Source organism: Paramormyrops kingsleyae, chromosome 3 (assembly GCF_048594095.1).
Source record: "Paramormyrops kingsleyae isolate MSU_618 chromosome 3, PKINGS_0.4, whole genome shotgun sequence".
Classification (NCBI taxonomy): domain Eukaryota; kingdom Metazoa; phylum Chordata; class Actinopteri; order Osteoglossiformes; family Mormyridae; genus Paramormyrops; species Paramormyrops kingsleyae.
In genome coordinates this window covers 30,858,271-30,872,052 of record NC_132799.1, presented here as the reverse complement: position 1 = coordinate 30,872,052, position 13,782 = coordinate 30,858,271, and the positions used below count along the sequence as shown (strand labels likewise).

Sequence of the window (13,782 nt, the reverse complement as noted above, 5' to 3'; positions counted from 1 at the left end):
GACGTTGCACATTTCTTATTACTAAGGTGAACATATGTCCTCTTTTTTGGCACCTAAAAATGCCTGAAATATCTGGCATTTTGCTTTGTGTCATGTTGATATTTGCTTCCTACAGTCAGAATACTTTCTGTCATCATATTTGCATCTATTTGATGCCTCTCTTTGCATTCTGCCTCTCATGTCCTCTTTTTTGCAAAGCAAAATATGGTCTCCCTACCATTACATTTCATTCCAAACACATCCAGTGGAGGGAAAGCAGTCTCTTATTATTTGCAATTACTTTCCAAATCTGTGCTCTGCAGATGTCTCAGATGTACCTTGTCTTATCTTAAGAAAAGATAACCATACCCCACATAGCACACACTTTACTGCAAATGGAGGAATAAATAGAGCATCAATCTTCAGCTCCTTATACAGTTTAGGGCTGCAGATGGACTTATCTTAAGTGATAACTTCTTAATCTGGACACTTAATGAAAGTGCTTAAATTTGTCACACCTCATTTAGTAAGAAAACACAGGTTTTGTATAAAAATGCACTTAAGTTATAAGAAATTTCATGTGCACATGTTTAGGCAAGAACAATTATATGTGTCAAGGGATTTTCTCTCTTTTTTTTTTTTTTACTTGTTTGTCCCGTGGTTTTAATACAAACCTTCCCTTCTCAATATGGCGTCGCGGTGACTCCGCCGCAGTGACGCACTGCGCGCGGTGGGACCGGGGGAATCGGCGTTTTGCTGGACTGGCGGCTCTTTGTCCTCCATTAGCTAAAGCTCGGATTCCAGCCCTACACTGCACGGCGCAGGCCCGAAGTAGCGCAGCCGCTCTGAGGTTAGTGCCCTACCGCGCAATCTCCAGCTATTTCAGCCGCGGCGCAGCCGCACCAACAAACCCGGCAGCGGCGGGCTAGGGGAAAGATGGGGGAAAATGTCGACGCGTTTTAGCTGTGGGGTTGTGCAGATTAATTGACCCCATTTCAACGAAAGCCTCACGTTAATCTCATAACTAAGCCCAGACGAAACACAAATGTAGCCTCGGCGCCGCTACAGGCCGCAGTAGGCCTGGGTTTCTTACTATAATACTCATGAGAGGCGGGCTAACGTTGGGAACTGAAAATTACCCCAAAACGAAGAGTTGTGGGTTCGCTTGTAATATCGACACATTACACACTAGTAAAGTTAAAAAAATGTGTTCAATTTAAGGGTACGCCGCGTATTAATTATCTTTGCGCCATGCTAGTGAAGGCGAAGTAGGAAAACGCGCCGTTTGTTAATGCTAAGCAGCTAGCATGACCCGCCAACATCAATCAACCGGAAAGTATGGGCGCAGAGTACCGTGTGGCGAGATGTGCTTTTATACAAGTTGTCATCAGTTTAGCGCGTTGTATTATGCGTGCTTCTTCGTAGTTCAACATGCAAACGTAGTGACAAGTTGGTTCCCAGTGTTGGATGGTTAGATAAATATGCTGTCTTGAACTAATTCAACTAAATTGTGTAATTCAAATAAAAAAACTCTTTTTCAGAACACCGTAAAATTGCATGATTTTCTTGTGAAATTTGATGTGTGTATAGTTTTGTTGAGGGGAAGTGGGGGAAGTAATGGGTGGAATTATACCTTAGTTGAATAGGAGTTGTCATTAATCTACGTTTCTCATCAATGCTGTGTTGCGGTGACAAAACAGTCATGTGAGCTGAGCGAACCAGTTAATTTATCCAAAACTCATATAAAAACAACGATTTCCACTAGTAAAATCTTTCTTATGGCAATATTGTTGTGTGTCTAAATTTTAAAATATTGGAACGTTCTCACATATATCTAGGCAATTCAGATCATTTAAATAAAGATTGATTTAGATTGTCGTAGTTATTATTTAGTTAACGTGTAAGAGTATTTCTCGAAAACGCTGCCATCACAATTCTTCACAATACCCTCTCAGTTGCACTGGATTGCAATTCTTTAGTACTTTACCAATCAAGTAGATTTTCCACTGCATATCTATTGACACGGACAATTTTATGAGTGTAAAACGACAGTAATTTGAAAGGTGGGAAATCAGCGGGCTGTTTTGGCGGTTTTTTCTATTGGCGTTTACAACATTAATGTGGGCCTACAACATTTTTGCAGTTAATTTACATAGGTAAAATTACAGTACAGTTCTTATGTATTGTATTATAAATAATAGATTATCAGTTGTAAAAGACAAGAATTCAAAAGTTTGCTTGGTTTCCCATTATAATTTTATCCAATAAAGTCACCATTGGATGACTGACTATCAAAGTGAACTCCCTTATTTCAAATACAATTTCTCTGTTGACCAACAGGACAGCTGGTCTATGTTTGCACTGATGGCTGTGTTTCTGCCTATGTGTTAATGTCAGTGTGACACAGGCTGTGAGCACCATGGATGAGCACAGTGTGCACCAGACAGATATTAGCACCATCGAGGCCCATGCCGTCAGCGGCCAGGTGCAGCAGGTTCATGTGGCCACCTACACAGAGCACAGCATGCTGAGTGCGGACGAGGACTCTCCCTCCTCACCCGAGGACGACGCCTATGATGACTCCGACATCCTGAACTCCACGGGCACTGATGAAGTTACGGCACACCTGGCTGCTGCAGGTAGGCTGACCCTGTGCCTGGATTTGCGCTTCCAGTGGACCTGTGAGGGAATCCACTCCTTGCCGCTGTGCTGTCTTACCATTGCATGTCCACTAGATGGCGCAAAATACTTTATCTAAATGTTCATGGTATAGTATTTACTATACATAAGCAATGGATCTATACTTTGTAGGTATCTGTACTTTTTCCTACATACAAGGTTACAAGGTGGAGAGGGTGCATACGTGTGTGCAGAATATGGCAATATGCAGTGTACATTCTATTTAATTTTTAACACTGCATTTCAGGGCCAGTGGGTATGGCGGCAGCAGCTGCAGTAGCAACAGGGAAGAAGAGGAAACGTCCACATATCTTTGAGTCCAACCCATCCATCCGCAAGAGGCAGCAGACGCGACTGCTCAGGTGAGTAACCCATTCCCACCTGAGGCTGTATATCACCTTGTTTTGTAAGTGTGTGTATTACGCAGGATATGTTGGAAGCCATATTGCTTAACAGCAAACTATTGCTATAGTGAGATTAATTTTAATAAAGGACAACATGAAGACAGCATTTTTAGTATTTTAACCTATGGCTATAAAGTTCCATAAATATGATGGTGTCCTTGTCTAGAACACTCGGTAAAGTTAGGTAACGTGCTGGACATCCAACCATGTGTCTACCTGATAGGTGTATCCCACTAAAGATCTGGGTGAGAGAAGGCAATACAGTGGTACTTTGGAACACAAACTTAATTTGTTCCAGAAGGCTGGTCTAGTTGCAAATTGGTTGAGTTCCAAGTCGAATTTCCCCATAAGAAATAATGTAAATGAATTTAATTCGTTCCAGATCCTCAAATGATTACCTATTTAAACTAATCTACCTACCTATCTAATGATAAAAAGCATTAACAATCAATATGAAGCTAATACACAAATGAAAAAGTAGACAAACAAAAGCGATAAACTTGAAATAAATGACAATCCCATACTCTGAAGTGGGAGCAGACACACGTGCGCCACCTTCAAATCTCACTGTAATTTCCTTTTTAGGTTCTACAGTTGCTCACTACTTTCCTCTTTGGTTTGCTGCTATCACTGCTCACTTTCTTAGGGGGCATGATTACTGTATCACTAAATGTACTGTAGATGAAGTACAATAAATTTCACACAGGAACACAGCTTTCACACGTCGATCTCGGTCGAGAGGTACCTCAAGACTAAGAGCGATTCATAGGCATCAGCATCCCAGTAGGTCGATCTGCATTTGTGTCGGCCCATCAGAGATGCATCTCCATCCATACAAGTTTTAGCGGGTCTGTTTTGTTTTGTTGTATTCTGAGTTTTCGGCCACGTTGCGGCTAGATTTTTCTCGACCTACCCAGTTCAAGGTCTGAATTTTGTTGTTGAATGCGTCTCAACCCATATTAGTTTAAGCAGGAATGGTCAAGTTCCAAGATTTAGATTGTGGGAGAAAAAAAAAAGTTCCATGTCTGAGTTGGTCAGTTTAAGTTCCAGTTGCAAAGTTCTACTGTATTCAAGACAACCTATGTGAAAAATGATTTTTCCATTGCTAACCACCAGATGGGGCCAAAGGCAAAGAATTCATAATTTCTCCGTCAGTATTTTTACCTTTCGGGAAGCAGGACCGAAGCTTGTGAGGTAATCAGAAGTGGTTTGTCTGCACTTCTCTGCAGAAAACTGAGAGCCACCCTCGATGAGTACACGACCCGCGTGGGTCAGCAGGCCATCGTACTGTGCATCTCTCCCTCTAAACCCAACGCGGTGTTCAAGGTTTTCGGCGCTGCCCCACTGGAGAACGTGGTGAGTCTGCTACACCACAAGCTATGATTTCGTGCCCATCTGCAGACTTTCCTTCCCCGTCATTCCACATGCAGCATGCTTACCGCTGTCCCTCGCAGGTGAGGAAGTTCAAGGGCATGATCCTGGATGACCTAGAGAATGCATTGGCGGAACACGCTCCCCCCGCCGCTGAGCTGAGCTCTGAACTCCCGCCGCTCACCATCGATGGCATCCCCGTATCTGTGGACAAGATGACACAGGTACCATACGCTCTGGCCGGAACGCTTCTCTTCCTGCTGTCATGTTCTGCCAAGCCTATCGCACGCAAGGGATTTTATTCTGAGTCGTATTTTTTGTCGTGAAGGATTTTGCTTACTGGTTTCCCAATAAGTCAATAGTGGTGCTTTTTCTGCTGCTTTTGTCCGTACGAGTTGCTGTTTTAGTAGCGTCACGTCTAATGCCGTGGTATTAGGCTGCTGCGATGGCATGATGCTGACACACTCCTAAGGGTCACTCCGGCTCCCCCAAAACAGCATCTGCTCTCAACCCTGGTGTGAGTGAAGTTTCCAGTAGATTTTTTTTGTATAGGATAAGTGGGTATAGAAAATGGATGGGTGGAAGGAGTGCATACCTGGCCTATCCAGCATTTAATCAGCCCCTACTAACAGCTGTCAGTAGGCCTGGTGTGCCGCTCTACAAACCGGCTGTCGGAGTGGAAGGGCTTCTGGGAGTGGTGAAGCCCTTGGCCCTAGGGAGCACCAGTTGACACCCAGGTGTGCTCGGGCCTATAATTAGCTGGCCCTCCCAGCTCACCTGGCCCCAGTATCTCACTGATGATTGGCTCCCAGTGGACTAAAGCAGAAGCCAGTCTCCCCTTCACCTATAATTACACCAGCTGTCAAGGACGAGAGCCCGATTCATGGGCATTCTGTGTAGGTGGAACCCAAGATTTTCCTGAAGATCCTCAGTGGCTCACTGACCCGTGAATATCGTGTGTGCTGTTGTGGCCATGGGGGGTGCCAGGGATTCAGAGTGGAGACCCCCACAGTGGTGGGACAGCTTGGATGAACCAGACTTAAGGCGGAAGCCGGCTCACAGTCACTTGCTAGTCTCATTATACTAACAGACTTGGGCACAAGCAGATTTCAAACTCAGGCAATAAGCCACCTTGTTCTATCTTAAATGGTGGGCCAGGATAAGAACAATCTTAGTGTTGTGTATTGAGGTCCCAAGTGTCGCGTTAATTTAAAATGAAACGCAGAAAGTGTAAGATACGTCCTACACAGGACACTGTGCTGTGCATGACTGACCAATCCCATGTTGTGCTCCCTACTGCTGTCCATTAAATAATTGATGTTGGGGTTGGGTGAAGGCGTATATATGGTGTGTCATCAGGAGAACCTGATATGGGGATCTGAGTTCAGATTTTAAAACGACGGGATATCGTTTGCCAATATCAGCTGACTGTAACCTCTGTGGCCGCAAAGATGGGTCCAGCTTTAGGGCTTCATGTAGCTCAGTTCCAGGTGCAAACTGGAATGTGCTGAGGCTTCAAGACCGAACTGAGCAGATGGCTAGCCAGCATTTTGGTGATAGAATATTAGCCCCTGTAAAGAGGATGGGGGGTGGGTGCAAATCTGTGGGGATTAGCGGGGAGCCTGAGGGTTTTGTTTTTTGTTTAAGTCCAACTCGGGGCCAGAAATGCTCAGAGGGCTGTGAAATGGTGGTAAATGTGTCTGTCAGTTTGTTTGGAATCACCTTGCTGTAGCTTTGAGTGATGATGATGTAATCTTCCAAGAAAAGATCCCTCGCAAAGTTAACCTGTGCCTGCAGCACCAGGTCCTGAAACAGGACCATGTATGCTTGCCCGTTCGTATTAACTGTAAAAATTCACCATGTCCCGTCATGCCTCATGTTTGACGTAGCATTGAGTCAGGTTGATTCTTTACGGTTATGATTCGTCTGCCCCCATGACGCAGGCCCAGCTGCGAGCCTTCATCCCCGAGATGCTGAAGTACTCAACGGGCCGTGGGAAGCCCGGCTGGGGCAAGGAGAGCTGCAAGCCTGTGTGGTGGCCCGATGACATCCCCTGGGCCAACGTCCGCAGTGACGTGCGCACCGAGGAGCAGAAGCAGAGGGTGGGTTGGCAGTTGTGACCTCAGGCTACGGGGTTGGAGGCCTTGGGGGACATTGGTGGAATCTTAGGACAGGAGACTGACCAGCACTTTCCAGATAAACACCTGCTAGCGATGACACGCATGCAAAGGAGTGCACTGGTGGGGGCAGGCTGACACTCAGACAATACGGCGCTCTCCCGAACAGGTGTCGTGGACGCAAGCGTTGAGGACCATTGTGAAGAACTGCTACAAGCAGCACGGCCGTGAGGATCTGCTCTACGCTTTCGAGGACCAGCAGGCTCCCCAAACACACTTGACCACGGCCACCGCTGCTGTCACCCATGGCATTGCCCATCTGGTACCTTCGCAGACTGTGGTGCAGACCATTAGCAACCCTGACGGCACTGTGTCCCTTATACAAGTGAGTTTCTGTAGGGCCTGTGTTGGGGGACAAGAGCTTTGCTACCTGTGGCAGCCCTAGAGCAACGACCAGGATTTTGCTGTGCTTAGCGTTGCTGTGCTAGGTTAAGATGGCTTAGGTTAGCATAGGCTATGAGCTGCTAAGCTAGGCTAGGCTAGGTTGTGAAATAATATGGTATGCTAACAGCTGTTAGGATAGATTGGTGCTTTGAGCTCGTGCATTTTTTTTCTACCTTAGGCTGGACTAGGCTTGAATGGTCTGTTTTGGGTTGAGACTGGCCATGTTGGGATTGCAAACCCTTGATGTCTATTTTCTTAGATACCTAAACAGTCAGGCATTTTACCTATGATCTGTAGGCCCAGTAATGTTGTTGTCTGACTGCTATTATTTGACTTTTGTATGTGTTAAGGTGACTAAATACATGTTGGCCAGCTGTAATCTTCTCTCTGTGCTCAGGTGGGAACTGGGGCGACTGTAGCTACGTTAGCTGATGCCTCGGAACTCCCTGCCACTGTGACTGTGGCCCAGGTCAACTATTCCACCATGGCTGATGGAGAGGTGAGCGGGTCGGCCGGTGCTGCACTTCCGGCTAAAATGCTCCGGGATCAAGTCTGGGAATGCAGATGGTCCCTGTGAATCAATGCAGGTGGAGCAGAACTGGGCCACGATACATGGGGGAGAGATGACCATCCAGACACCCCAGGGATCAGAGGCCACGCAGGCCGTGGCGTCACTAGCAGAGGCCGCTGTGGCTGCTACGCAGGACTTGCAGGCTGGAGCCACGGTCACCATGGCACTCAACAGGTTCGTAGGCCTGTGGGAATCGGGTTATGCTGGGATGACTGGCAGGGGAACTATTGAGGTAGGAAAATAAAATTGATGGATCAGCACGTGTCCTGCCTGTTGTGTTATACTCACGCTTCTCACATTAGTGTAGTTTATGTAGCCAAAGAATGTAACAACAGAGAGATGGAGTTTATGAAAATGGCTTCTCAGAATATTTTTCTTGGAAAACACAAGTCGCATAGCCAGTGCAGGAAACGGTGATTTGGCTCTTTTGTAGAGCAACATGCATTATTTCCGGGTGATTTGGACCAGAGGCACTTATCAAGTGGAACATGCTTTGTGTGTGCGGGTACCAATGCTGTGTTGCATTATTAGATACGAAGGCTGAATCGTGACGGTTTAAGAGTAACAGTGGGCAAGGCAGCGGCAGTGTCAGCTCTTCTGGGCCGTTTCCACGATGTTCCTCCCTTGGTCTCAGGGCTGGAGACTTGTGCCCACACTCAGCCCCCCTTGGGGCTTGTTACCTGTGATCCCCAGGGCTCTGGGATGGCTGTTTATCACACAGAAGCACGATTTCCTGATTGGACATGCCTACCTTGTTTTCCGTGTGACCCTCTCTAGTGGCAGTGCCGGCCAGCAGTATGTGGTGATTAAGGTCACTGCATTAGGACTCAGAATGATGTACTCTTAAATCCCACGGGATTCACTGCTGTAGGAAGTTGCCTCAAATTATCTCATTGTCTTGGGATATATCCAGCTTTGTTGCTGGGTAAATTTGATATGCATGAGGTCATTTATGGATATGTAAAAGTTTTTTTTTTTATGATGGTTTACTTGAGTGGGTTTAAATTCAATTTTTGGCTGCAGTCCAATAGGAGAGCAGCATTTCTGTATAAGTACAGGCTTTTGTAAGGTGTACGTTCTTGCTCCAGCCTTTAACTTTGTTGTCGTTAGGCCAGCAGTCTGGTCCTGGAAAGGGGGGTGGTATTTTGGCCGTTTGCCTGATGTTAACTCATCAGGGCAATGGGTGGGGGTATTGTGGACAGGTGCTGAGACAGATTTCCTCGCCAGACTAGGGCAGAAAAGCAGCTTACAATCTCCAAGCTGCCTCAGCTCTACGCATACTCTTCACCCCCAACCGTTCATTTGCACTGCTCTCAGCACTGCCTAATGACCCCCTTTTTAGGAATTGTCCCCAAAATTCGCGGGGTGGGGCAATTGGTATTAACCCTTTTACCAAACTAGAGCCAGCCACCTAGCCTGCCATTAGAGACTTGCTTGACACGCATAACTAAAGATTGGTGAACAGTTTAGGGCATACAGTACCATGCATCCAGTTTCTGGGTGACATCCTTGAGCACTGATGTTTTGTGTCTCCGTTGTTGAAATGTTTCATATCCAAACTATTGGAAAGACGTCACTGATTTATTTGATTGTGAGAAATGTTTTAATGATCCTTTTATATACTGAATGACTGATTTATTTTTGAATGACTGTGGTGGTGATTATGTTTTGTGAAGAAGGGTCGATGTCACCGCTAATTGGATTTGGATTTAAGTTGTTCCAGGACTCGGTCTGTGCGTAAGGGTAAGATCGGTTATGCTCTGCCTCTTGGGAGCGGTAATCTGAAGGGGGGCATCTCTCCTCACAGTTTGCCCTGTATTCATCTGCCATCATCTGGGTTTCCAAACTCCTTTGCTGTTGATCCCGGTTAGGCTCAGAAGTGGCTAGCACTCAGCATGATGCACATCTGAACAACTGAAGCCACGTTCATAAAAACACAGCATCAGCCTGACATGCTTCACCTCGTTTGACAGCCCTTCAAACCTCTCTTGTGCCAGATCCAAGGGGAAAGTGTGTCTGAAGTTAATCAGCAAACCAGCAGGGGGCGCTGTCTCTGCAGGGCACTGTAGTGCCTTTTGGTCATTGATTACTCGCCTTCAGCCTTCAAGGCCAGTGTAGCTGTCTCCGGCTCCACACCCCATGTTGATAGCAGCTATCAGAGCAGACTTGAAATACTCCGCATCCACTCTGCTCATGGGATTATTTTAATCCTGAGGCTGGCTGAGCAGGAGCGCAGAGCAGACTGGAGATGAGGGCACCCTCCCCCCCCCACGCCCCCCAAAATGCATCAGGCTTGCTCGTGACCATGGGCTTAAAAGTAAAAAGCCTGGGATTCTGTTAGTGTGTCATCTGTTGTCTTGCTTATGTTGCCTCCCAGGTAATGGATAAATGTGCTGATGAATACCAGTGTGTGTTTTTGCAGTGAGGCAGCAGCCCACGCAGTGGCGACACTTGCAGAGGCCACCCTGCAGGGCGGGGGGCAGATCGTGCTGGCGGGGGAGACGGCGGCTGCAGTGGGAGCTTTGGCCGGCGTGCAGGACGCCAGCGGTAGGTACCTAAGGCCCTAACGGGACCTCTAACCGCACAGAGGGCACCTCACTGTACAGTTTGTATAGGTCTCAATGCAAAGCCATTAATCCAAACATCAATTTATTTCGCTGTACTGGCGAACAGGGCTCATATATTTGCAGGTACAGGCTACAGTTAGGAATGAAAGCAGAGGATGTTGTGCTGATGACTATAATAATGATATTAATAATGGACATGTGAGTGCTGCTTAAAACAATGAAGCTCAGGTTAATCCTGGCCAGCTGGAGACCACCTCTCCCTCACTTCTCTTGGGGGTTGGACATTCTAATCCATGGGGCTCCTCTGGGACAGATGGTGCACGTACATGTCCAGTAGATCTGTGTGATCCAGCCTAATCCATCAGAAGTGGATTCCAGCTGCACGCTTCACCTTCTGTGAGCTTTTTTGTGAGTCTGAGTCCACCATCCCCCCCCCCCCATCCAGAAAGGTGGCACAGGGCCCGAGTGAGTCAGGGCTTCCTCCCTTCCCCATTACCTGACCACTCCATTCTGCTCTCATTCCAGAAGTTTGTCTATTCCTGGATGTTCCTTTTACAGAGCAGAGCATTTTTCTCAACAGCAAGTGCCATCCTGTATGTTCTAGCTATGGCCTTTATAGATAAAATGAATGTTACCCGTCATTATTACGGAGATAGATGCTCCTGTGATTGCGCCAGCGGACAGACAAATCCCACTTACTCTTCTGTCTCTCTGCAGGACTCGTCCAGATCCCCGTCAGCATGTACCAGACTGTGGTCACCAGCCTCACGCAGGGTAACCGCCCTGTGCAGGTGGCCATGGCTCCTGTCGCCACACGTATCGAAAACACAGTCACTCTGGACGGGCAGGCGGTGGAGGTCGTGACCTTGGAGCAATGACGCTGACTTCACTGGATTCCCTTGCGTTTCAAGTCAGGACGTGCCAATCTCCCCCGTGTTCTCCTTTAAGAGAACCATACTTGAGTCGGTTGGGTTTCCTTAGTCTTGTTGGATGTGACTGAGTAATGTACAGATGCATTTGTGTAAATATGGTTAGAGTAATTTTTTCCACATCCTTTTTAAGCATTTTTTGGAAGTGCATGAGGCAGACTGGGGATTTCACAGGTTATACATTAACAGCTTACAACACACTAGAATTTTCCCCCCCTATTCAATACCAATAGTCCTCATAATTTTGGACACATTTCAGGCCTCAGATTCGTCAGTAAAATGCCTCCTAGCTGGTGCTATAATCACTGTGCCCTCTGCTTATAGGCGCTGTGTCATTCCTCAGGTAGATACACATCACCAGACGGACTTCTTTTAGTGAGTACATTGCTCACTATAAAATTCCAGGTAAAACAGACCAAGTTGTAGAAGGCAGGCAGATACTCAGACTTGGAGCGTGTGATGGTGGTAGATTCCAAACCAAATGTACGAGTGTTTGAGGGTTAAGCTGCACTCCAGGTTTCTTGTCCCTCGAGGATCTTTGCCAGGACAGCTGTGGGTAGTGCCCCCCCCCCCCCCCCCCTCCTACCCCCATGGGCCAAGAGGTCATGTGCTGAGTGGGGGTCATCTTTCAGAGAGATGCATGTGTTGTGTGTGGGAACCGCCCCACTCCCCTAAGACCCCAGTGGACAGGAAACCGTTGAGTTTATTGGGCTTGTCCCAAGCAAACACTCCAGTATGTACTGGCTGGTCCAAGGCTGTGGGTGCACTCACAGCGGTTCTGTTTGGAAGAGCAGTGTGGACATTACTACTTTGGTTTAATGACTTTAGGAAGTGCTTTCTCTTGTATTTACCACTTTATATGAAATTGTCAACATTTGTTAGTGCTGATATGTATTTCTTTCATGCCAGATCTTACCTCAAAAGGTGTGTGTTTTGAATAATGTTAATTGTGAATAATAATGTAAGTTTAACATGTCTGGTCTATTCGGCCTTTTGAACTGATCAGAATTTAGAGTAGGTTGACTTTTTGATGCAAACCCACGTGAAGCATGCAGTTACCTACTAATCAAAGTGGACAGTTCTTCAATAAATCATTTAATGTTCACAAAAAAAAATACTTTTTTTGTTCCCAGTGAGTTTAAACCTGATTTTAAAAATCCAATTAAAATGTTTTTTAAAAAAAAAACTAAAAAACTTTGGGTTTGGGTTTTTGACGGCACTGGTAGACCTACATCGCACTGGGAAAATACATCTGGGGCAATGTTTCCCCCCATCCAGTCAGAAGACCGCTTTAAATTAGAAAAACCCAAATACACATTGTCACCAGTTTGGTACAAGTTTAATTATAAACTCACATTAAAAATGCTAATAGAACGGCACTTTATGCTAATACAAGGGGGATATGTCGAAAAATCCAGCCCGAGGCTGTAGTCTCTCCAGCACCTCCTGGTTCTGGCCCGAGGTTGCAGCAGCCTCAGTACCCTTGTGAGCTGACCAGGTGACATCTATCCTTATAAGATACGCAAAACAATTCAGCTTGCTCCTCTTGATCTGGAGTAGCGGAAGCTCTGTTATGAGGTTCCTCTGGATTGTCACAGTCTGTAAAAGAGAAGCCAGAAAGTATGCAGAGAAACCTCATTTTGGCCAGTTGTACTAGTGACATATGTCTGTGTAGTTTCTTCAAGACGTTCCACCTCTCATCCGAATGGTTCCTTCATTTCTGAACTTTTGGATGGGAGGTGAAACGTCTTCAAGAAATTGAAAAAGTTCAGTTGCCTTCAATTCAAGCCCTTAAGATGGTACTTGTGACCTTCTCTTTTCAGTCATTACCAACAGCTGGTGACCTAAAGGTGAGGATGGAGATTTTGTTCTCTCTTCACCGCCACAGTTCTGCAAAACCATGGTCACTAAACAAATCTGCCCTTTTGCTATCATTCATGAGCAAGATCCTGTGATATTTCCTCACTAAGGAATGACTCTCATCTCAGCTGAAAGGAGAAATCCATATTTTTGAGAGCGCACCAATGCCTCAGATTTTGCTAATTCTAATCCCTGCCACTTCTCATTCAGCATCACACTGTGTATGTTAGAGGTCCTGGTGACATGAGGCCAGAGGTGTGGCAACAGGACATGCAAGGAAGGCGATTTCCTGGGGCCCTGAGCGGAGAAGGGCCCCCCCGAGGGCAGTTCATTTCCGAGTACATTGCATTGACAAATCTGCTTTATTTGTGTATTCTGTTTTCACAAAAGTGAAAATAAAGGACTTGCATTTATTAAATTCTGTTTTTTTTTTTACATTATTAATTTACACTTCAGGCTAAAATAATGGTGATAAATTTTGCCATATCGGGGGGAAGGGGAGTTCAGGGGTCCTACGGATTGCCTTCAGGTAATGCTGTACTGCAGTGTTTCCCAATCTGGTCCTTGGGGACCCCCAGGCCGTCCAGGTGATGAACCTGCCCTACAGCGTTCCTCACAGGTGATGAACCTGCCCTACGGCGTTCCTCGCAGGTGGTGAACCTGCGCTACGGCGTTCCTCGCAGGTGGTGAACCTGCGCTACGGCGTTCCTCGCAGGTGGTGAACCTGCTCTACGGCGTTCCTCGCAGGTGGTGAACCTGCTCTACGGCGTTCCTCGCAGGTGAACCTTCTCCACGGCGTTCGTCGCAGGTGATGAACCTGCTCCACGGCGTTCCTCGCAGGTGGTGAACCTGCTCCACGGC

General features: G+C 46.6%; 1 protein-coding gene across 1 annotated transcript; it reads left to right on the top strand.

The window, feature by feature from the left end:
- The first annotated feature begins 879 nt into the window (after positions 1–879).
- Positions 880–13,339, top strand: LOC111859046 (nuclear respiratory factor 1-like). The gene is made up of 11 exons (XM_023841373.2): positions 880–2,135; positions 2,377–2,618; positions 2,906–3,020; positions 4,292–4,418; positions 4,517–4,657; positions 6,377–6,535; positions 6,720–6,935; positions 7,392–7,493; positions 7,582–7,739; positions 9,988–10,112; positions 10,850–13,339. The coding sequence occupies exons 1-11, from the start codon at positions 2,098–2,100 to the stop codon at positions 11,008–11,010; spliced, it is 1,584 nt and encodes a 527-aa protein (XP_023697141.1). The 5' UTR covers positions 880–2,097; the 3' UTR covers positions 11,011–13,339.
- The last annotated feature ends 443 nt before the right edge of the window (positions 13,340–13,782 follow it).